Here is a 24,596-nt window from a genome sequence, read left to right as displayed (position 1 = left end):
TATAGCGGTCCCGGTGTCCCAGGCGAAGGCGCTGGTGCACTACACGATGGGGCGCTGGGTGACAGCTCATTCGCGCAGATGGCGCTCGCGTATCGATACTGGAGCGGCGTCACGGTCCCCAGCTCGTGTTCCAAAGCCCTGGATCTATACATGAAGGTTGCTTCTAAAGGTGATACAATAATCGATAGTTTTGTTTGTTCGATACTCGACTACAGTCGATAATAGTTTGATAATCGATTATAAGAATCAATGTTTAAAAATCGATTAAGACGTGATAAAATGTTATCCCTCATCACAGACCTAATATATTTTTGTGCATTAAAATTCACGTGAAAAGACTTTTTTACAACTCAATTTGTTTATTTTTTATTTTGTATAACATATCTATTTTTTGTCTGCAGTGGCCAGCCAGGTAACATTCAGTGGAGGTCCAGCGATACACAGGACTCGTCTGATGGACGAGGCGGAGAGCGGCGGCGCCGGCGCAGCGCTCGACAGTGACCTCATAGAATACTACCAGCTGTTGGCTGAAAAGGGAGATGTGCAAGCGCAGGTGAGTACAAGAATAGAAGCGATAAATTTACGGTCTAAATTATTTATATGGTTGTAATACGTGCCTCGATCATTCGCAGCTTTAGACCAATCAGGATAGTGCTTGTTTGCAACACTCTCTTAAAACTTGTTTTGATTGGATTATCTGCAAATATCAACCAAGATCATACACATTTGATAATAGAAAAAAAAAATGGAAAATATTCATATAACGACAAGTCTATTTAAAATTGCAGCTTTATTATGCATGATAATAAAACCATAATATTTAGAGAGTACTTGCAAGGTGTATAAACTTCAACTAGAGTAATGTATCTTAAAGGGGCCTATGTGTTGGATCCATGACCCCACGCAAGCCTTCCAAAACGACCAGCCTTTATCCCGTGATTTCCGCAGGAGCATGCCATACTTAGATATAAATTGTTTTCTACAGGTCGGTCTAGGCCAGCTACACTTCCAAGGCGGTAGAGGAGTTACCCTGGACGTGAACAAGGCGATGCACTATTTCCAACAGGCCGCTAAGACAGGCAACGCGGTCGCCAACGCGTTCCTTGGCAAGGTTAGTAGCTAATACATAGATAGGATTAGTCACTGAGGTTAGTCTATTTAATAAGGTTTTCCAGCAGACTTAACATTGAACTTAAAAAGTTCGTTATAACTTTCCTTCTTCATTATTTTAATTGTACACCAAAGTAGAAAGTTGGTCAGTAATCATGACTTTTTAGCTCCTTGTGTTAAATTTTGAAAGTAATTTACGCGATCGAAAAGGACCAGCAAATAGCTGGAATTAGATTTCATTTTGTAAAATACCTAATTTTAAAAAGGTTGATACATTTAGCATTTAGCTTGCACTATAACTTTTTCGTTGATATACTTGAGTCCTTATAATTCAGTTTATTGCTTTTTCGTAGATATACTTAGAAGGAGGTGAAGGTATAAAACCGGACAATGAGACTGCGCTCCGATACTTCAGAAAAGCGGCAGAACTGAACAATCCAGTGGGACAGAGCGGTCTAGGGTTTATGTACTTACAGGTACCTTACTAAAATACTCAATGATTTCAAAATATAGTGTAATTTTGCGCTTATATTATTCTTTTAGTCATATTTTTTCTATGTCCGGCTCGAAGGACCAATGCACCATTTATTGTATGCTAAGTATTTTAAATAAAAGTATGTTGCAGATTCGCAATAAGGTGTTGACATAGTAGCGTATTTTAGTGTTTGTAATATTAGTGATTTTTTACTGGTTTAATAATTCTCTTCGTAGGGTCGTGGAGTACCGAAGGATACGAATGTAGCGTTCAAATATTTCACAATGGCCGCCAACCAGGGTTGGGTTGAAGGACAGTTGCATTTAGGCTTCATGTACTTTGGTGAGTTGGTTTTTTACATAACATCACGCCTTATTCCATTGGAGTGGAAGGCAGAGGTGTAACATAGCCATTTTTATTATACTACTTTTGCCACTTAATAGTCTAACCTTAATAGTCTAAGGATCTGACCTGGGTTGAACCTGAGACTTCAACAATACATCAATATTTAGTAAAACCTACTGAATGTAATATTGGTCATTATTACTTGCACATTTCCCTTCCACTCATACCATCTCATCATATAATACTCTTATCATCTTCCACTTATACTACAGGCGGCATCGGCGTGGCGCGCGACTTCAAGCAAGCGAACAAGTACTTCTCGTTGGCGTCTCAGTCGGGCCACGTGCTCGCGCTGTACCACCTCGGACAGATGCACGCGCAAGGGCTCGGGGTCATGATGTCTTGCACCACGGCTGTTGAGGTAACTTATACAGTGAGAGCTAACTGTTTTTTTGCTCTAGTATTGGCAAATAAAAAGAAAGTCGCCGCGAGGCTTCTATAAGCGTAAGGTTTATTTTGAATTGGTGGGCAAAGTTTGCTAAGGTGGTTGGTGATCACTCCTGCCCTCATTTTTAGCTATGCTCTTGGGTGCTAGGTTTTTGGAAGATATTAACACTTGGTGCACTGTTTTAATTTGTTATTACCGTCTTGATTATGACTGTAGTCTATGGTCAGCTTATTTTATTTCAGGTGATATCTGGCGAGTTTAAAATTATTGTAATATTTTTTTAGCTGACGGTAAATGTTCACCGCCACCCAGAATCGTCGATGTTTTGTAAATTTTTTAATAAATACTTTTCACAACCCTAAATAATTACGGCTCGGAATATATATATTACTAAAAGCATTTGTTCGCATCCGTTCCAGCTGTTCAAGAACGTGTGCGAGCGCGGGTCGTGGGGCGCGCGGCTGATGCTGGCGCACGCGGCGCAGCGCGCGAGGACTCCGACTCCTCCTTCCTGCAGTACCTCGCGCTCGCCGAGAGGGGCTACGAGGTCGCGCAGAGCAACGCCGCGTTCCTGCTCGATAACGGTATGCACTGACGCTTGTAGCGTGGCCCTTATTCTGTATGACAGTGTAAACGCGTAACGCGGCCGTGTCATGTTATCTCCGAGAAATGTGCGTGTAATGGTATTCTGTAAGCCATAACAACGTGCGGGATAGAGAATAAGGGCCAGGTGTGGAGTGATGACGTGACGTGATCCGGGTGCAGGCGCAGGCGCGGTTGTTCGGCGAGCGCGAGCGCTGGGCGCGTGCACTGCAGCTGTGGGCTCGTGCGGCGGCGCAGGGCAGCGGCGGCGCGCGCGTCAAGCTCGGCGACTACCACTACTACGGACTCGGCACGCCCGTCGACCTCGAGGCCGCCGCGCATCACTACAGGTGCGCACACGCATAAATACATAATGTATTAGACAGGCTTTCCACTTTGTTTTCATTCACCGTACGAAACGTAGATTTCTACTATTATTTCTTGTACATATTTTGTAAAACAATATTACTATGGTTGAGATAGTTCACTCATGTTGTAAATAAATAGATGTTATGTCAACAGCGTCACTTTGAAACTTTTTAATTTGTATTTTCATAATCCTCCATAATTGAGTGAAGTATAAAAAGTGGTGTTGTGTATTCAGGATAGCCTCGGAGCAGCTGCACAACCCGCAGGCGATGTTCAACCTGGGCTACATGCACGAGCGCGGGCTGGGGCTGGCGCGCGACGTGCACCTGGCCAAGCGCTGCTACGACCTGGCGGCGGAGGCGGCGCCGGACGCGCGCCTGCCCGCCGCGCTGGCGCTGGCCCGCCTCAACGCAGAGGCCGCGCTGCACCAGCTCGCGCAGGTACCGCGGCCGCTGCACGCAACTAAACTACATCACCGCCCATGAACAATACCACTTTCCTGCAAACATTTTAATTATCAAATAAATTGCCACTTCACTGTGTTCATCCAACTAAAACATGGGATGTTAAATCTCATACTATACCAGTCCAATAAACATTGTTAAATATTTAGTGTTAAACACACTTGTCAGTGAATGCTCTTTCCCTTTCAAATTATAAATAATAAAAAGTGACAAAACATAAATTAATTACAATTATTGATAAATTAGTTAATAAATACTCTTACTTTTCTGTAGACAAAAAAATTGCGTCATATTTTTATCATATTGATCCACCTTAACGAGCTAAGATCCCTACGTCATATTTAAAAGTGATAAGGTAAAATTCAAAGTGATTACTTCACCTTTGAAATAACAGAACAAACTCAATAAATGAATAATATCAGTCCATATTGCAGAGTCCTCTCGCTATGATATTCCTAACGGGCGGCGAGTCGACATTCCTGTCCAACTGGGACCTGTACCTCATCACAGCGCTGTTCGGAGCCCTGGGACTGGTGGTCTATCTCCGCAGGCCCACGCAGCAGCCTGCCAACTGAACCGTAGACAATCGTGATGGCTAGAGACGATAAAAGTGATAAATAGATTTTAATCGATAATAGTGATAAATCGATTTGAATCGATTCATAATCGATAAAGACAATTGTGAATACGTGGGATTCGAGAGACTGATCGAATGTTTTATGTAATGTTTAAAAATAAATAAGGAATGTAATTTATTTGTTTTATAAATAAGAGCAGAATGTGAACACCTAAACTCGGATATCTAATATTATGTATTGTAGTAAAAGTATTCTGGAACAATACTAATTAATATTTTTTCTCTGTAGCAGTCTCTCCCCAATATGTCAGAAGTCATGAATAAAGGCTATTTATTATCAAATAATATGAATTAACTGAGTTATTAACATTAATGTTATAACAAGACATAGTTTTTATTTATATAAATGGATGTTTTAGTGAATTATATTTTATTTGTAAATCAGTTATTTTGGAAGTTAAATACAACGCATACATTGCGTTTTTTCGATCTTTTTATGTACATATATACTAACAGTTTCTGATATTTAATACATGTATATAAAACAGCAGTGTAGGTGGTTGTACCACGCTTCTAACTGTAGGCCGTTTATATCAAATCTATTATAAAAGTGCATTCACACTTATCGCCCTGAAAGCATGTTTACATCTTGATAAATGTGCTGGTTCATCGCTTCTACATGAAATTTCCGATACATTGTGAATAAATCGTCTCTTGATTTTATTATATAATATAATGTTTACTTAAAAACTACTTTTTGTTAGATTTTTAGACGTTGCAGTGGCCGTCTCCTTTGGCGATAAGTGTGCGTCAAGCCTAATCTGCAATTTCGTTAATATTTATAAAACTTGCAATCACACTTAACTTTCATATTTTCTCTATATTTGATGTTTTTATTTAAGATGTTCCTCGTAAATTAATTTGTGATGTTAATAGCGATGATATTGTAAATAAAAGGAGTTAAGATTATTAAAATTACACTTTTAATTATACAATTTGTATCGAATCGTTTTTAAAGAAAGAGCATTTTCATAAACACAATACGCCATACGATTGTCACACACACATGCGCGCACGCACACAAATATGCGCGCACGCACACACACACACGCGCGCACACACACATACGCCTTTTGTTCCCGGAGAAGTTAGCAGTCGCCCACTATTGTATCGACTTTTCACCGCATATATTCCGTCCCATGATAGGGGGTGAGCCGATTGTCAATAGCCATAAATGCTACACTGGTGTTTATGTATTTTTATTTTCAAAAGGTTCACATATACGTAAGTGTGTAAATATATTCTTGCAAACTATGTTCTATACTAATATTGCATGTGTTTATAACTAGAGTGTCGGAGAAGGGCAAGATGCGCTATGATTGCCAGACTTGTTTGTTTTGCTAAATACCACCAACACAAATATTAGTCGGATCCCCTAGCACCCATTAATATTCTAAATAAGGAAAAATTGAAATGATAAATCAAAAAATCATTTATTTACATAAAAATACTGCTAGTTAATGCAGATGTTTTACAATGAGTACAATGTAAACTAATATTAAAGCTGTATTAATATTTCAGCCTTGTTAAAGTAATTGGTGGATGTATGTTTATAAAAAGTCCTTAGTATCTATAAAGAGTGAAAATTAGATAAGGGGTGAGAAGGAATAAGTATAATAAAAACGCATCATACTTATCTCAGAAGCGATACGTAAAGATGCAACTATTGGACAAAAATCTTGTTGAACACATTACATTCTAAATATTGCATGGAAAAATAGCTTCAGGGGCCTTATTCTCTATCCCGCACGTTATTTTAACAGTGCGTAACAAGCACGTTACACAACACATCATGTTTAGGACTATAGAAATTTGGCTTACAGAATACCATTCCATACACATTTCTCGAAGATAACATGACACAGCCGCGTTACGCGTTTACACTATCATACAGAATAAGGGCCCTGATGATTATAAGTAGATTGTGTTCACAATTTACTTCCACCCTTTGAACTGTATGAAATGATCTATTTGCAACTACAATTTGTAAAACTGATTACATTTTGCTACTGATATTTCTGAAAAATAGTTTATAAATGTTAATTAGTTTGTGTTCACATGTGAACCTTTTCCAATTGTTCGATTTTCTTCGCTATGTCGTCTGCGGAGAAAGCATAATCCACAAGATTTTCGGAATTCGCGTCGTCGTCGGTCTTTCTTGTTTTCTGCAACAGCATCGTAGTTATATCTTAATTCATAATTATAATAGAAACCAGTTTATTTCATTAAGCTTCAAATGGGTACAATGTGAAAAATACAAAATAAAAGGGATAGAGTAGAGGCTATGACAACCATTAAACTTTTCGGCAAACTGTATATATTTTAGTGTTACCAACATAATAACTACCGAATTTTAAAAATAATTTCATAAATCAATAACTAATATACTAAAAATAACTTCTATTTATAAAATCCTCACCCAAAAATTTGCATACTCCGGGGAAACAGACTGCAAAAATGTCATTTTGTCCTCCATATCTTTCAGACGTTTGAATACATCCTTCGACACGGGTGTTATATTCAGGTACTTTTCGATGGTGACCACACGCTCAGCGATAGACGGTGGCAAACCCGAGTGGTCCTCCGAGTCGGATAGAGGGGCTGGTGCGGCTGTTTGGGGTCCCCACTCATTGTGAACCTTACGGACTGGAAATACGAAACAATAACTCCTGATTTCGAACTAATATGGTTGGTTGGATGTTTGAAAATGTCTGAGACTGGAGTCCAAAATAAAAGTCTATAAAAGTTTATACGACGTATTATACAAGTATTTGTCTAGAGGCAATATCACTTCTGCCTTTTATCTTCACAACTGACTCATTATCCGTCGCCATGTTGCATCACCATAATTAAAACTAGTAACATCGTTATATTTCTACTATATTTAAAACGATTCTACGATATTAAGTCTTTTAAGCAATATGCAATAAAGAAACTAGATAGGCCTGCATAATTCTGGCAATCATTAAGGAATAATTTAACATCCCCTGGTGGACGCCATGTTCCCTAGGCTTCACTTAACATTAGATACGTTAAGTTACTTTGCTATCCTAGAATAATAAAACATTCAAAAACACTTACTTTTAAATGTCCTTTCGAATCATTCCGTTTCACAAACTGCGCTCTAACTCTTGCGCACGTCTCCGTATCTTCCGTCTCGCTCTCCCCTTCCCCCGGTATGAAGTCGTGTATATTACTGATGTTCACTTGCTGTCTCTTTCTCTCGATGAAGTTCTGTATGCGCTGTTGTAGTTCCTCGCTGGATACGTTGATTTGAACGAGGTTTTGTCGACTACCGGCTCGGGCTTGGGAGGCGATGGTGGGCTTATGTTTGTACCTATAATATTTACAATCGTTATAATCATGGAGGAAATATAATAATACTATGTTAATAACAGAACAGTTTACTGAGAAAGTAAATAAGTAATTTTACTATCACAAAAAAAGATAGAAAAAAAAGAGACCCTAAGTATGTGAGAATATATCAAAGGATATCATTTTAGATTTTTATCTAATTTATTTTGTTGTAATTAGTTACAGTATTAAATCGGGTGAAATGTGTCGAGTAGCTGGTTTAAATACTAATGGATTTATCTAGAAATTATCCTAATATATGTATCAAGAAAAGCTGATAAAGTTTATTGTGCGTACAGTAACGAGTAAAACACAAGTTAATAATGAAGATATAAACATTGTTTTGCATTTTAATTATATAGTCTATTTGTAGACAGTACAAGATAAGTTGACTGCTTACAGCCGTTTTCAATGAACGATCCCAATCTCAATCTTCAATCCGATCTCAAAAATGAAGTAATCACAATAACCCTATTTCGTAGGTATGTCAAAAACTTCGTTCTGATTGGTCCATTATTGCGATAGATCAAAAAGCGATCGGGATCGTTTAATTTAAATGGAGATTAGTCGGATTATGTGCCCATTTGTTTTACTTCTTAACCGCATTAGACACTTTTATAATTGGACGTAGATACGACAAGGATCCAACCCACAGTATGGTCGAAAATGAGCAAAGTATGCCAAATTAGTTCTGATCTATTAGGTCTATATTTTCATTAGTAAAAACATCTTAATTAAAATATGTTAATTTGAACTTTTATTAACAAAATATAAAATTGAATATTAATGAGCAAAAATACGATTTAAACTTCAATTTTCATCATTTCAAAAGTGGCATTTTGTGGGCTGGGTCCAATTAATAGTCGTACAATTTAATTTGTAAGACAAAAAAACAAAATTAAATTAAGAAACCAATTTGGAATATCAATCTTACATACTGACTGGAGCGAATAGCATGACAGTAGTAAAAACACTATTAAACTCATTTATTACGGAGATAACTCCATTTGGAACAACTTGTTATTGTTTTCGCACTACTGGCCTCAATTATTAAAATGATAGGACCTTTCTAACTTATGTTTATCAACATTGTACATTTATTGGTCCTGCATTAATTACAAAGTAACATGAAACGTCATAATTACAGCCAATTAAGACAAAGGAAGGATTTATAAATCAATTTTATTTCTTTAATATAGTTTTTAGTGCAAATAATTTTGAATTTGGTCTCTGGTCCACTAACTCATATTTCAATTCTACATGGTGTCCTATAAATATAAATTACAGGATTTTTTTTTCATTACCATAAAGACTGTAGTATCTATGATTTATTTTATAAGTACTTAAATAATAAAGGTATAAATAAAAGTCACATTAACAGATGATATATTTTAATATATATTGCACCCAAGTTACCGCACCACTAATATTAAAAAAAAAACTAAAAATAAAAACAACAATATACAACCCTGTTCTATCTATACATATGTATACGTATGAAAAAAAATACCGCGCAAAACTATACCAAACAACTTAAATTTTAAGGCACATAATGCTATGCCCCTAGACAATTGCACCATGATATCCCACATATAGTAAAATCGGCTGCATTATGACGGGGTAAAAAAAAGTAAAGCCGATGATAACAATTTTAACACTAATTTTCAAAACTAATAAAGATGGTATTTCAATACCAACTTTATTAGTTTAATATTTTATTAAAAATTAAACTTAATTGTTTCTTTCGGTTTAGTCCCAATGTAATTTCTTTTTATTACTTATATTCGCTCTATTTAGCTTGGTAATAACTTGGTACTAATTAAGACTCGTATTTCTTATCTGTTACTATTTAAGGTTGGGTTCTAACATATATGTTCATAAATAAGGGTTGTCTGGCAGCGGTATAATAATAATTATTCTATACTAATAAAAATACTTCAATCTACGTATATTTGCCCCAATTTTATAGCTTAAAAATATATTTGTCTTCCAGACATATCACTTTCTACCACGATTTTTTTTTATAAAAATAACTAAAAACAATTTCACAGCATGCATATTATGCTTGTAGCATGCGTTCTCTATACTACTTTAATAAAGATAATATATATTTCTTAATATATTCCTAGTAATATAATAACTTCATGCTAGGATAGATATAGGTGCCTATAAAAATATTTATTGAAATATATATCTACAGGGTGTTTTTTATTTGAGTTAGTTGGTTGGACCTCATTTATTCTTATAAAACTTTGCTATCTGGGACGCGATCGCAAAATTAGACGACTATTAACTAACTTGGGCCGTTCATTTGAACAGTTGGTTAAAATAGTTATTGATATTGATGCGGGTGGACATTAATAATATTTCATGAGTCATGAGTTGCATGCAATAATCAGAGAAGGGAAAAATAGTATTAAAAAGTGTTAATCCTGGAGAAGGTTTTTTTTAATTTTAATTTTTGTAATTTGGTAACACCCATAAAGATATTCCGAGGAATGTGTTTTAGCTATGATTGTGTAACAGACGTATAACCAGAATAATTATATAGGAAAGTTTAAGAGGGTAAATATTGGAAAAACCCTTTATAGAATTACGTTCAGAGCAATTAAGGTACATTTTCGAACACGCCTACAGCGACAAATCGCTGTTACACATATTGTACTTGTCGACGAATCTAAAACGTAGCAACAGCATGTTCTATATTTCACAGTTCTTATATCCATTTTATACCATCTCAATGTAACCGTTTCAGTTCCTATAAAATACTACAGTTCACAGTCCTTATATCTATTTTACCATCCCAATGTAATCGCTTCAGTTCCTATAAAATGCTAAATTTTTGCTACTGCAATGGCATGGGTTAGAATATAGTATTTAGAGGATAGTTTCACTTTCCCCCGTTCACGTGCCAGAGATGCATCCTAGTAGATGCTAACGAAGTATAGGCCTACTGAATCCTCAAAATGATTGCTGGCTTGCATATGGCACTCAACACCTAAACTTTCTGTCCATTACAAGAGCTATTATGAGAAGACCACGCACATTCCACATTCTCCTTCCACAGCGGTGGGTCCTCGTTATACACCTCCTTCTTCCAGATCGGGACCGTTGCTTTTAACTGCTCGATGAGATGGGACACCGCGTCCAGCGAGTCACGACGATGTGGGCTGCTAACTGCTATCACCACTGACGATTCCCGTGATGGGACGTTGCCTAGTCTGGAATGAAAGGTTTGGTTTCAAGTTCGTGTTTGTATGTATAGTTTGCAGGTATACTTACAAAAGTATAGATATGTTTATACTATTAGGTATATATGATACCGTTAAATATATTCGTCTAGTCTACTTCTATCATCAAGCTGAGGTATGCAAGCTTTTTGAAAACATAACATACTGAATAAAATGATAATATTTTTAAGATAAAACATGGTGCAGGGTGTTATAGTTAAGAGACCACATTCAATGCAAGGCAAAGAACATATTGTCGTTGACGGAGAAGATGGATTATTTAACCTTTGCAAAGACCCAATGGATATTGATATACAAGTTGGAGTTGTAAATGGACTAGACTTGGTCACTGGCTCTGCAGATCGCTCGGCCTTGATCCGTGCCTGCCTCTTACAAAACAAAATGTGATATTCATAACAGCGTTATGATTATATTCTACAATACGTAATGCACGAGAATGTATGGTCACGATACTGCATTATGTTCACATTAAATGGTATCGTTTCTTCAAGAAATCCTCATGGTGCGTAGAAAAGTGTATTAAACTGAGATAGGAGTGTACAACCAATTGGTTTGTTGATTGGTTGGAAAATCAGCTCTTTCCGTGGTTTCTTCAGTTAATTTTATTTTCTATGATTACTCATAAATTTCTTATTTATAGTCTATAAAAAAAATACTAAACTGACAATTAATGCCAAGTTATCACGGTTCACTGCCTATGATTATAAGGTGATTTCCAATTGAATTTAATTATATTACAACTAAAACTGGTTTCGGCAGAGGATGTCGATGATTACTGAACAAATTCTGCAATTTTGGTAAACGCTGTTCAACCTGCCACTCAACATATCCTGTTTTTAAATTTATGCACATTATTTTACAGTATAATGAGTAATCTAAAACGGGCTGAGAAATTATTTTGTTTAAAGATTTTATAACAAGCTATTACAGACTACCCATATTTTCTATTTTTTAAACCTTTAACACAGATTTCAACTTATAGGTAGATTTTACACGACACAATTTCTTTGAACATTCTACGTTGCTGCGTTGACTACATAAACGCATGGAGGAGATGCCAAATTCAGTAAACCAATTAGTGAATTTATTTAATTAACTAAAACAGAATATCAATAGTGAATGGAAAAAAATGGAATACATAAAATAGATTATTAATTTAATCCCGTCATTTCTATTTCGCTAGGACGGAAACGCACTCTAAGGACAAAAAAAAAAAACAAATCCACGACCAAAAAATCAAAATCTACGACCGTCTTAGACCTGTGCTAAAATAACATCTCATCCCAATTATAATATTTATTCAAATTTCATATCAATAAGAATACAAAGACAAGTTAAATGTTCATATCAGTAACCCAGTTAATAGATAAATGGATTATATCACCCTGCCCATAAGCAAACCGTATCGGAACATAAACTTAAAAAATTTGACCCTACTGGGGCAATCAAATAAAACATAAAATATCTAGTTGCAAGCCTAGGTTTATATACCCTACGGTTCCGAGCAGCTATCTTAGTGCAACTAGATACTTCGGACCGTCTTATGGGCTGAAGAAGGCCACCGCGCGTTTTGATCGATAAGCCGGTGCGGGGTTAAGGGTTAGGGACTTTGGCCAATGCTCGCTCGGATGATGCTATTCTCCTGAATGTCGACATTGGGCTGTAAGACCGGTGATATCAACATTGCCGATCCAATCAGCCTCCCAAGTGATGGTAGCGATAATTTTTGGCCCATAAAAAATGTTTATATAGTAATGGATTTTCCTTTAACATTGTAATAACAGTCCTAAGTCATAATTAATTGCCGTAGATCCTACAAAGCATGCTATTTATACCGAAATGCGTAGTCGTAGCTTCCCTGTTTATTTTTTGTGTTTTTTTTTTTTATTATTTCGTACATATCCACGAAACGCTTATATAGGCTTTTCGTTGTTATTCATATGCGTTTCGTAACATACAAGCTTAAATAGAACTGATAACGAAATGAGACATAAACAATTTATTACGTAAGCAAGATATCTCTCCCGTAATGAATAAACATACTAACTTATTGATACTGCTTTATTTAATTATTTAAAGGGTTTATTCGTATGTTGTTTACATAGATATAAAATAGTATATTTTTAAATATGAAGGAAAACATAAAAGTAGTGATTAAAAAATTAAATACAGGTTGTTCCTGGAAGAGGGTATTTAACCGAACATAGGTACCTTCCCATTAGGATGAGAAAGCTTAGTATTTTTTTTCATCCTAATTTTGCTACCCTCTTCAAGTAAGAAAATAATATATTCATTTTATTGCATTATCGTAATCACTTTAAATTTTCAAATCAGCTGTTAAAATATAAATAAAATAACTTTCTATATTTCGAATTAAGTCATATCCAAGTTCCAAAATAATTCTTGTAGCATTAACCAACAGCTGTGAGAATTATAAACCAAATAATACAAGTAACGTCCAATCGTTTGGATTACTGAAAATTATTCGATATACGTACTTACCCAGAATTAAAACATTTTATTATAGACATAGTATATTTTTGTTAATTTGTAAGGTTCTGCGATAAAAGTATTAAACTTAATGCGCATCCCGAGTTATTGTAACCTATATTTTATTGTAACATATCTAAATATATAAATAAAATTTCTCATGTGTGACGTAAATACTACTTTTTTGCAGCATCCTGTATAATGTTCCGTTTCACCGGCTCTTCATATACGTAATTACAGACATTCGACTTTTCTATCGTAATGGAATGGCGTGACTGCGTAATAACTTGAAGTCACGACACTCACATGATACGTATATTGAAAAATATGGCTCGTAATAAATCTACGCACATTGACGTTAATTTTTTAGTGGATTTTGTTATTGTGTATTCTCTATAGTGAATAAGTGACGCGTTACGATTAAAATGTTTGCTTTTTTATGCAATGATTCTTGGTATCAACAATCTTGAATCTAGCTTTCCCAAAATTAGTAGGTTTTTTCATTTTAAGAGTACGTAGGCAACTCTTGGGAAGGTACAGATGGTAATTATATGGCTATATCGGATACGAATTACTATAATCTATCTTGGGTAAATCGAGATTATATAGTATTAAATCGAAATAATGGCCTCACGCGCCACAGCCCAATTACACCGCCCTTACTTACTAGACTAATGGGAGATTTATACACTTAATAAAATAAACATCTCATTATTTTTATAAAAAAAAAACATCGTACAATGTTTTTTTGTAAAGGTCACAGATTTGCTACTGATAAAAAACCCCAAGCAATGACGTCGTTACATTATTTTTTCTAGATTGTTCTATAATATATTACGATGATACATATGTATTGCGCAAGTATTGCACGAGTGCTGTCTAATTGTGATAGTTACGAGAAAAACCTGACGTGTTTAAAAATCGCTTACACGAACCTCCACGTATCGAACAGAAATTAAATTAATAGCCGTTGTGGTTTTAATTCAAAAAAATATTTTCTCTTGCAAGGCAAAAAGATCTTAATTGGTTCAGCAATAAAGTGGTCACGATTTATTATTGTATATTTTGAAGAAAATATTTATAAACGACTTGACTATTTTTCCATAACGACACATGGTTTTGTGCACAACAATACCACAATAACTCATAATTAGCGTAAATATAATGCCCTTGGCAACCGGAAAACTATTTGCACAACTGACAGCAGAAATAACCATGGTGGCTACCTAAACACAAATGACTACGAAAAAGTTGCTATTCAATGACTTCCAATGTTTGTTATAAAAAATCAATACAAAAAATTTGGTAAACCAAAGAACGAAATTAACTCAACTTACTGTCATCAAAATATCTCTATTGAGTATTATTTTATTTATCGAAGTTAACTTACTCCATTTGAAAATAAATTTCTTTCCTATTGAACTCTAGAGTTCACTTCGAAACAAACATACATCTCGCCTTTATCTCTGGAAGGGTAAGAAGGCACAAGCAGGGCACTTATTTTTCGCCATGTATATTCCGTCCTATGATGTGATAGGGGGCGACTCTAGCGCCAAATCGGGCACAAATTCTAAGGGTCGTCACTAAGCAGACAACCTCAGTATACCTCTGCTCGACCTGGGATTCGAATCTGGAACCTCAGAGCGGTATGATACGGCGCACGCGCAACTAACATCGAAGTAATAGTATTCCCCCTGAATTATTGTATGAGAGTATATACCTGTGGTACATCGCTATGTTGTGTACAGCGGGCCACTTCTGCCTCGTCTCCTCACAAATGGCCTTCATGGATTTCAGCGCCATCGGTTCGTACGCTTCGTACTCCAGCCTTAGCACCTGTGGACATATTTACTTGTCTCAACTTTCCATTTACGTTTCATATCGATGAGCCGAGCAAATATCTCATCGGATGAATGTTACAACTGTCCTTTAAATATATTTTTTCTGTTTTCTAACAATTGTAGAAAAACATTTTGTATATGGTACTCTGAATTTTGCATTATTGTGCTTGTTCACTTTGGTACTGGTGATGGTAATATTCAAGATACAATAGGTTTTATTGGTTGTAATTATTTTGTTAGAATGCATTGCGTTTAATACCACATATAATGTTGCCTAACTGCCATAATAAAAAAATATTAAGTCACAATTGCTTTCACACTGCCGCTTGGTTTATGGATTAGAATAATGATTGTACCCATCTTGACATAGTCATGATAATAAAATTAAACTCTTATAAAATTTTGAAACTTATTTTGAAACATTTTGTTTTTTTCTTCCATGTTTGTGCATGCCATTTGGAGTAGATAAATATTTATTAAGAACTGTATACCAGATACCCAAAGTGTTACCAGCACTTTGCTCCTTGAAGCAAAGCATATTGCTGAGCTGGGGCCTGATTGCGGGTACAATGTTTTACAAATGGATGCATACTAGTCAGTTGTCCACATAGATCCTAAGTTATAATGCATGTTTATTGTATTCAAAATAAACTTATTATTATTTTGGCTACAATGAACATGCAGTATAATTGGTGTGGGTGTACTCATTGCATGTTGATATATTTTCTTGTTCTTCAAGAGAAAATGTCTTTAGAAAATAAACTAACAAGTTTCAAGGTGATAAAATATTTGTTTAGCTGTTGAAGTTGATAACGTAAGCCATTTGTAAAGTGTTTTTAATTATTATGTTAATTTAATTCACAAATAGAAATTTTATGGTCGACATTCAAACCACGCGTCCTAATTATGCTAAAGTGCATTAAATTGTAAACGTTTTTAAACCTTAAAATATCTAAATATATGTTTTTTTAATTAGGAATTAATTCATTAAAAGTAAAAAAAATATACCTTTTTTCCTTCGAAATTGTCTCTGGTTGTACCCACAAATAAGGAGACCGCACCACATTTGTCATCTATCACCAACTCAGTAATCTCATCAATGGACAATTTGTCCATGGTTAACTTGAGGTGATCCATCTTTGAATTATCCACCGCTCAACGGTGGTATCACAGCTATATTATCTCTAGCGTTAATGTCAATATCAACACCTTCCTCACAAACCTCCTCGTTTTTAGCCAGTAATATATTATTTTTAATGCTCTCTAAATTATATTTTTGAACAATTAAGTCCAATAGTTTGTGATAGCTTATTTTCCTAGGTAAATTTATTGTTGTCTCCCTAACGCCGGCCAGCTCTTTGGTGCGCGCGAAAAATAATAATTTCACTGGTATATCATGTTCAATTTCCATAGTTCATACTGTAACAAAAAAAATAAAATTACACACACATTCACACCTTTAATCCCCAAAGGGGTAGGCAGACCCGTTACTGGTGCACCCACATTCCACAGTATGTGTCCTGTCCCGTGATATAATGCGGGCGAGCCTATCATCATATCAGGCACAAATTTTATGCTACCAGTTAATACTGGGGAGAAAAACCTAATATTACATTGCTCGACTCGGAGATCGAACCAGTCACTTCAGCACTGCAGTTGTATCGTTATACACCTACACCACAGAGGCAGGTGAAAATATATTTAAAGTTGTCATAAAAGCTGTGAACTAATCAATGTCAAAAATGGAAGATTGTTCATCATGCATGTGAAGTTAGCCAGGTTCCCATGCAAGCTAAATTGGATAGCCCTCTCATTACACAACAAGTAAGAACCATTCCCACTAGTTGAGGCGGCTTTACTGTCTTTCCACAGAATAATAATAATTTTAATGATACATTTTCCTTTACAAAGTCTACAGTTATAATTTTAACATTTAATTATTTTAGCATATTATTTTAGTCTATATTATAACAAAAAGGATGATTATTTAATCATCAGTAATATAATGTTTTGGCACTATATTTGTCTACCTTAAGTCACTGTTACTATTTGGCAAACAGCCCGTAAGCACAAGTTTAAATGCTCATACTGCAGTTCATAGTTTCCAGTGATAACAGATAAGATATGAAGTAATATGCAGATTTAACTAATTAAAATCATTTTTGATATTTATGGTAAAAAATAAAATCAGTTTAAATTTAATTGTGCTTTAATTTTCTGCATATCTTCTATCTATTGTTATTAATATTGATAAAAAATATATGAACATGCATATATAAGTAATCAATACGAAACGGAATAAAAAAGCACATGTAGGTGCTACATCAACAAAATTAAACCAGTTTTTAGAAAGTATGATAACACATTAAAGTACTACTATATAGTGCTATATAATATATGGGTACTTTCAAATGAAAGTCGAAGCTAAAAATAAAATATGACCAACCTTTACAAAGTAAAATATTAACAGTAATTAAAATACGAGATAAAAATAAACCATAATATGTACATACTCACTTTCTTATAATAATACTACAAGAAAAAGGTTTTTTTAGGGTTACTGTTTAAATTTCGAATGTTTTTTACTTAACGAACGTGCGTTCATTCCAGCTAATAATCACGGACTGAATTTTTGTTAGTAATGACAAACATACAGTTCGTTCCATTAAGGCGATACCTCAAGGTCCATTTTCATACATTTTGTTTCGCCTTTAATCTGGGTAACTAAACAAGTATTGGCAAGTAAAGAATTTAAATTCACGTCTAGTTAGTGATTAGTTCTCGCAGTTGAAAGAAAAATGTAAAAATAATTAATAATCATGGATATTTCTGCCTTTAAAATTTCGTCATATTAAATTTATTTATTATGAAAATGGACCTTGAGGTATCGCCTTAATTGGTTTCCGTAAGTGCAGAACTTACCACCAGACAATACAATTTACTCGACCGTGTCGTTTACACTCGTGTTTAACTTCATAATTACTATTTGCGAATGCGAAATTTCAGTGATCGGGTCTTCAAAATATCCACTAAACACTTACCGAATTGCGCTCATAGAGGTTATGAGGTAACCTTGAGTGAAATTGCCAATACGAATATTAATAACCTACCTGGTCCATATTGAAACAGCCTATCTATATTATAAGTACACCGCAAAATAAGTGGTTCTAAAAGAAATAAATAACCTTTCCCGGGCGACAAAAACAAAACATGACACGACCCTGAAGCAGTTTATAAAGTTAGTTATGAAAACTTTAGTCTAACTGAAAAAAAAATATAATTATTTTTTGTTAGACAATTTTTTACCAGAAATTAATATTTTTACATTCATAAATTATAAATATCATTTTTTTATTTAACTTATCGTAACGTAGGTAATACCAATAGGCAATATTACATTTGCTAATGAATATAGCGATCCTTATAAACACATGTAATTACAGAGTAAAGATTCCATGCATGTCAATTCTTGTTATTATAATTTATAAGAATATTGATCTAAAATTCGTTTATTTTTTATTGATACTTAATTAACAATGTAACATATTTTTCTAATATTATGCAATCATACGATCAATTGCCAATGAATTAAGTTATCGCACTGTTTGCGTAGATTGAAAGGTTGCCAAAAGTCGAAACGCAATAACATGACAATGTTCCTTATTGAATGTGCACGTGTTATAAAAGTATTTAGATATATTGACGTACAAATTAAAAATAAAACATACATTTACCTATGTGAAAGTGAAACGGAATAGGCATAATAGCATGTATTAGCTATACATACAAAACCTGTTATTTAACGTTATAATAGTATATCATGTGTGGACCAATGATACGTCACAAATGACAGTTGACAGTTCAAAATATAAAAAAGTTACCGGATTCAAACGGTTTCTCGATGCGGTATAGTTGTGTTGCTTCGTACTTGTGTCGGTTTTTGGCAAGATTCCCTCGGGCGCGTGCGTTACATAAAATGAACGTCGCACGGCGCGCATCACAAAAAGGATAAAAATAGACTTATACAGTGAGTTGCGTGTTCATGGCACGGACATTTTTGTTTTCAAATGACACACATACCGCGTCGTCGCTCATGTTATGCGTTAGAAATCTAAGTGAAACTATCTGAAATCGGTTAACTGTAAACATTGGACTGATTTTTTTCCGTTTGTGCCTCCAGATAGTCGCGCGGTGAAGGGAGCGCTCGTGACGGGAGCTGCAAAAAGTTTTTCCAAAGTGTCTGGTGTGAAAAAATTGTGAAATGGCTCATCCAGTGGAGCCAATGGACATAGACAACATTGACAGTGACTTTGACAATAAGGAGAATACGTTTCATCACAACAATGTCCAGCCGTGCACAGAGAAGGGGTACGAGGAGCTGGACGTCTCTGAACTCAACATGAGATTAAGGTACTCTGTAACTCCAGCAGCATCTCCCATGTCAAAGAGCTACACCAGTTATGTTGACAACAGAAGCCTTGATTCTGATGATTCTTTAAACATAACAGTCAATGAAGCAAACTTAACACGCTCATTAAATGCAACAATTACTAAAAATGATAGTATTGTAAAGTCTCTTAAAAGCTTACCTCTGCAGTCACTCCCTGCGGAACAGTCGGTTGAGAGAAATGCATCAGTGTTACGTCAGCTAGACTCCACAGTAACTAGCAACAATAACATAACAGTGACAGTCAGCGGAACTAATGATATTGATGACAATTTATCTTTGCCAAGTTCTTCTTCATCAGCAGTGCCTACTCCTGAAGCAACAACACCTACAAAGGACATTCCTAAGCATGATGGAGGTTCACCAATCATGAGAGGCTTGAAGAGTGTTCTGAACATGTTTCGGTCATCACAGAGTCCCATACCTCCATCTGAAAGTGATAATACTGCTCCAAAGCAGTTAACACCAACTCCTACCAAGCGGCTTTCATCTGAACCCAGAGATGAAGAGACTAAACCGGTGCTTGCTTCAACACCTATATCCACACATAAGGTCCGAGAAGCCAATGGATCCAAGAGAAACAGTCCTTTAAAGGATAGCATCACCTTTAATGATGATTTGGAAAAGGAGTTGCAATGGAAGGATGAAACAACAATACTATTCAGTCAAGAAAAAATTCCAATTCACAAGTTATTTTATCAACAGAAGGCAAGCAAAGTTGACAACAAGATGAGTGACAAAATGGATATGAAAGAAAATTTTGATACCACTGTTGAATATATGGACATTTCATATAATGATTCTCTAATTAAAGATAGAACTATTACGGAGACTGGACAGGAAATACTCAAAAATGAATTACATGTGGCAAATGAATCAGACAGTGAGTTTTTGGACTGCGAAACAGAGTCTAATGCAACAAAGACTGAGTCATATGTAGTGGACAATAAGACAGTTGATTTGATCAAAGATGAATCCATAGTTCAGAAAACAATGGACAATATAGTGCTCTATGAAGATAATCAAAAAATCCATCATATTGATGAACCTAAAGAAGAAAATGTGACTGCTCCAATAGCAACTGTTAATAAAGAAGAAACTATAGAAAATAAATTGTTTCCATCATTAATTCAAAACGAAAATATTGACATATTAAATAAATCAAAACTAGATAGTAATCTATATTCTGAAGATAACTTAAATCTAACAAAGGAAATGGATAATACCCAAAAATCAAAATCAGAAGTTGAAACAGTTTTAGACCAATCTGAACAAAACCATGATGAACTTAATCTAGATATTACTATGACCATGGACAATCCAGAAATTAAGAATAATTCTATAAATAATATGTTGGAAGTTTCAACTTTGGAGTCACACACTAAATCACTGAGTTCATTAATAGAGAGTCTAGATGTGACAAAGTCATTTGATGAAGAAAAAGCAAATATTGAAGGTAATGTTGATCTTGATCTTACTACAACAATTAATCAAAATACTTCAAATTTAGAAATTAGCAACATAGAGATGCCGATCCAGGAAAATCCAGCACAAATTCTAGATGCTGTTACTAATATCAATGCTACAATTACAACCAATGATCAAGAAAATAAAACTTTTGAACTTAGTAACATGTCAGAAACATTTACTTTAAATCTACCAGAAAATTTATTAAGTTCTACTATACAGAATCTTGATGTTACTATGAATGTGGATAAGAAAGAAGAGGTTACAGATAATAAAGGCGGCTTAGTTTCTGTGAAAGATAAGGTTGTAGATACTACATTTGATATTACCAACGACACTATTAAAGATGTTTCTGTAACTACATCAACAATAAACCCTGTACAAGAAATTATAACCCACGAGGCATCCCAAGTAATAGATAATAATATTGCATTACAACCCATAACTGTTAATGAATCTGCTGCTGCACCTGCTGACGTTCCATTGCCTGATGATGATGATATAGAAAAAGATATGAGCCTTTCTACAGATACGAGTATTCCTGTAACGGATAATGTGTCGGCTATGGTCGACAGAAGCATAGCAGAAACAAAAGTTAAAATGATAATTGAGAATGCAGTTGTAGCAGTATCTGAATTTAATACGCAATTACCTGATATGTTTTTAAATGGTGAAAACATAAATAATAGAACTGATTTTCCCAACCCCCTCCAAGTACAGGCCGTTCCTAATGAAGATGTGGCTGGGGACAGTGTAAACATAAATACCGAAGTTTGTAGTGTACCAGAATGTCATCAAACACATCAGAACGATTCTGTAGCAGACACTGAAAAAAATATTGACACTACTTTTAATGTGCATACATCAATTGTAAATGAAAACGTCAAAAACGTACAAGATTTACCTGATGTTGTTAAAGAACATGTAAATGACATTGATATTACTGCATTAGGCGCACCCCAATCTCAAACAATTGATAATGTCGGTAATGATATTTATAATGAAGAATCTAATATGGATGGAAATCAACTACAATCATCTAATCATGAACAAGATAAAACTACACAAGACAACACGGAAAGCAATATTGAACCAACAATATTATCTGATAATCAGATGGAAACTTCAGCATGTGAAGAAATTTTGGACAAAAATAGAGAACTAACAGAAGTATTTCTGATTGAAGAAAAGATAGATAAACTGCAACACGCAAGTGATATGGCTTTAAGCTTTCATGAAGTTAAAGATGCATCTCCACTGAAAGATGTATCTCAAAATGGAGATCAAACACTCTCTGAAAAAAGTAATGTTACAGAAGAAGATTTAACAGATTCAGGCCACATGACAGAAGTGGATAAAAATCTTTCAGTAAAATTGGAAAATCAGGATGCTAATATCACAGTAACTGTGGAAGATCTAAAGATGGGAACTGATGAAACAAAGCTCATTCCTAACAAGGAATTCAATCATGCAATCGAAGCGAATATTTTTGAAAAAGATAAACTGGATGAAAACGAACTTGTAAATAAAACTATAAACATTGAGGAGGTAAAAAGAACGAATAATGAAACAGAAAAATGTGATGTTAGGCAGGAAGACATGCATGGAGAAGCTACTTATATTGTTATAAAAGATGAAGTAGATCACAGTAATACTATAGATAAAATTGTGAAGATTGAAGATATAAAAATGACTGATTATGAACAAAAAGATATCGTTATACAGGACGAAAAAATTAAAACTAACGAAAAAGACGAAACAGCTATAATAGAACCTTTGCGTTTGAATATAAATGATGAACTACCCGAAAAGCCAGATTCTGTAACGGTTGATGATGAAATTATTGTGTCGGGAAACAATAGCCCGTATGTATCTGTCGCTGCAGACTTGGACAAAGTATCTGAAGAGAAGCCTTTAGATAATTTTGAGGAAATCGAAAACTCATTCATACTGTAAGTAACGTTCCAAACTCACCGCCGATTACTTCTAAGGGGTACAATTTTAACTTTGACGAAATCGATGATCCTTTTGCAACTAAAGTTAAGATACGTATGTCCCCTTCCCTCGAAGAGCCGAACAAAACCAGTGATATCAAAAATGAAGATAAAAGTTTGCCAAAAGCAGAACCGATTAAAAAGGATATAAATAAAAATAGAAGGAGATCTCAGCCCGCAAGGCAAAAGTTGTCCAACATGAAAAAGCCATTTAATGCCACTTTTGATAGCACTGTGAGTATTATAGATACGGAAAAGCCGAAAATTAAATCAAATACTGAAATTCAACAAACTGTTGCCGATGTGAAAATCGATGAAAAACAAATTTCTCCTGTAACCTCTCCGATTGATGTAATTGCAAGTACACCCATTTCAGCGGATGACAAACATACTGAAAAGGATTCTGAAGTTAAAAATGTTGATCCCATAGAGGCTGAGATGACTTGTAATGTGACGGTAATAGAAGACAAACCAAGTGATGTCACAATGAGCGAAGAAAACAAAGACTCGTTGGAATCAGTAACTGCGATATCAAATGAAATTAAAACTACATCATCGTCTGAACAGTCTACTTATTACTCTGCTGGCACATCATCCAATGATAGCATGAAGTCAAGAAATGTCTTCAATTTGCCTGAAATTGATGATATGAACTTTAATCCATTTGCAACTAAGTCGAAAATTCGCCAGTCTCCACCTCGTGATTTAGATATGGACAATCCTTTTACTACTAAAAGTAAAATCATGAATTCACCTGATTGTTCTGTAGTACTGCATCAAGATAATGGCAAGAAAGGAGCAAATACGACAGCAACCATTGGAAATAATCATGCTGAAAAACATTTAGAAGATAAAATGGAAACAGAACCTATGGAGAAAGACTCCTCTGTCAACATAAGTAACACTACATGTTCATCCAAGGCTACAGATAATGACGTCACAGTAAAAGAAGTTAATACTGAAGACGAAGATACCGTGGAGGGTCCATTCCTAGAAGCCGAGGATAATAATGAAAACAAACAATCTGATTTCGACGGAGACAACATAGATATGATGCAATTTAATGACATGCCTGTACAAGAACACGATGAAAATGCTGATGGTGAACTTTTCATTGATGCTGAAGCGTTTGAATTTCTCTTAAATCAAAATAAGAGTAATGTTGTTGCTGATAGTGGCAAAGAGAGTTTATTTTTAAAATTTGATCCTTTGTTCGCGAAGAGAATGTCATCTGACAGTGTTGTCGCTGCTTTAAGCAGAGCTCAAAAAAGACAAAGTACTCCAACGCGGGCCCCAAGGCTACAGAGAAATGCGCCACCATC

At 35.0% G+C, this 24,596-nt stretch overlaps 3 protein-coding genes across 3 annotated transcripts; 2 read left to right on the top strand and 1 right to left on the bottom strand.

Annotated features, from left to right (window-relative positions):
- Positions 1-4: 4 nt before the first annotated feature.
- Positions 5-4,572, top strand: LOC119192101 (protein sel-1 homolog 1-like; the record flags this gene model as incomplete). The annotated part of the gene is given in 13 exon segments (XM_037445936.1): positions 5-44; positions 47-169; positions 402-553; positions 986-1,111; positions 1,464-1,586; positions 1,822-1,927; positions 2,203-2,351; positions 2,798-2,867; positions 2,870-2,962; positions 3,095-3,108; positions 3,144-3,310; positions 3,565-3,769; positions 4,228-4,572. Coding segments are annotated over 13 exon segments (1,509 nt in total), but the record flags the coding sequence as incomplete, so codon positions are not given.
- Positions 4,573-6,357: 1,785 nt separating this feature from the next.
- LOC119192102 (molybdopterin synthase catalytic subunit-like) lies at positions 6,358-18,012 on the bottom strand. Its single transcript, XM_037445937.1, is given in 8 exon segments — positions 6,358-6,595; positions 6,850-7,076; positions 7,508-7,726; positions 7,729-7,754; positions 10,826-11,005; positions 15,246-15,361; positions 16,375-16,785; positions 17,884-18,012. Coding segments are annotated over 7 exon segments (1,008 nt in total). The 5' UTR covers positions 16,504-16,785; positions 17,884-18,012; the 3' UTR covers positions 6,358-6,484.
- Positions 18,013-19,215: 1,203 nt separating this feature from the next.
- On the top strand, positions 19,216-24,588 carry LOC119192103 (silent chromatin protein ESC1-like; the record flags this gene model as incomplete). Its single annotated transcript, XM_037445939.1, is given in 2 exon segments — positions 19,216-23,227; positions 23,230-24,588. Coding segments are annotated over 2 exon segments (4,959 nt in total), but the record flags the coding sequence as incomplete, so codon positions are not given.
- Positions 24,589-24,596: the final 8 nt, after the last annotated feature.

The sequence above is a fragment of the Manduca sexta genome, unplaced genomic scaffold, assembly GCF_014839805.1.
Source record: "Manduca sexta isolate Smith_Timp_Sample1 unplaced genomic scaffold, JHU_Msex_v1.0 HiC_scaffold_2349, whole genome shotgun sequence".
In the NCBI taxonomy this organism is placed as follows: Eukaryota; Metazoa; Arthropoda; class Insecta; order Lepidoptera; family Sphingidae; genus Manduca; species Manduca sexta.
Note: the sequence above shows the minus strand (reverse complement) of the source record. Positions and strands in the feature narration are given on the sequence as shown.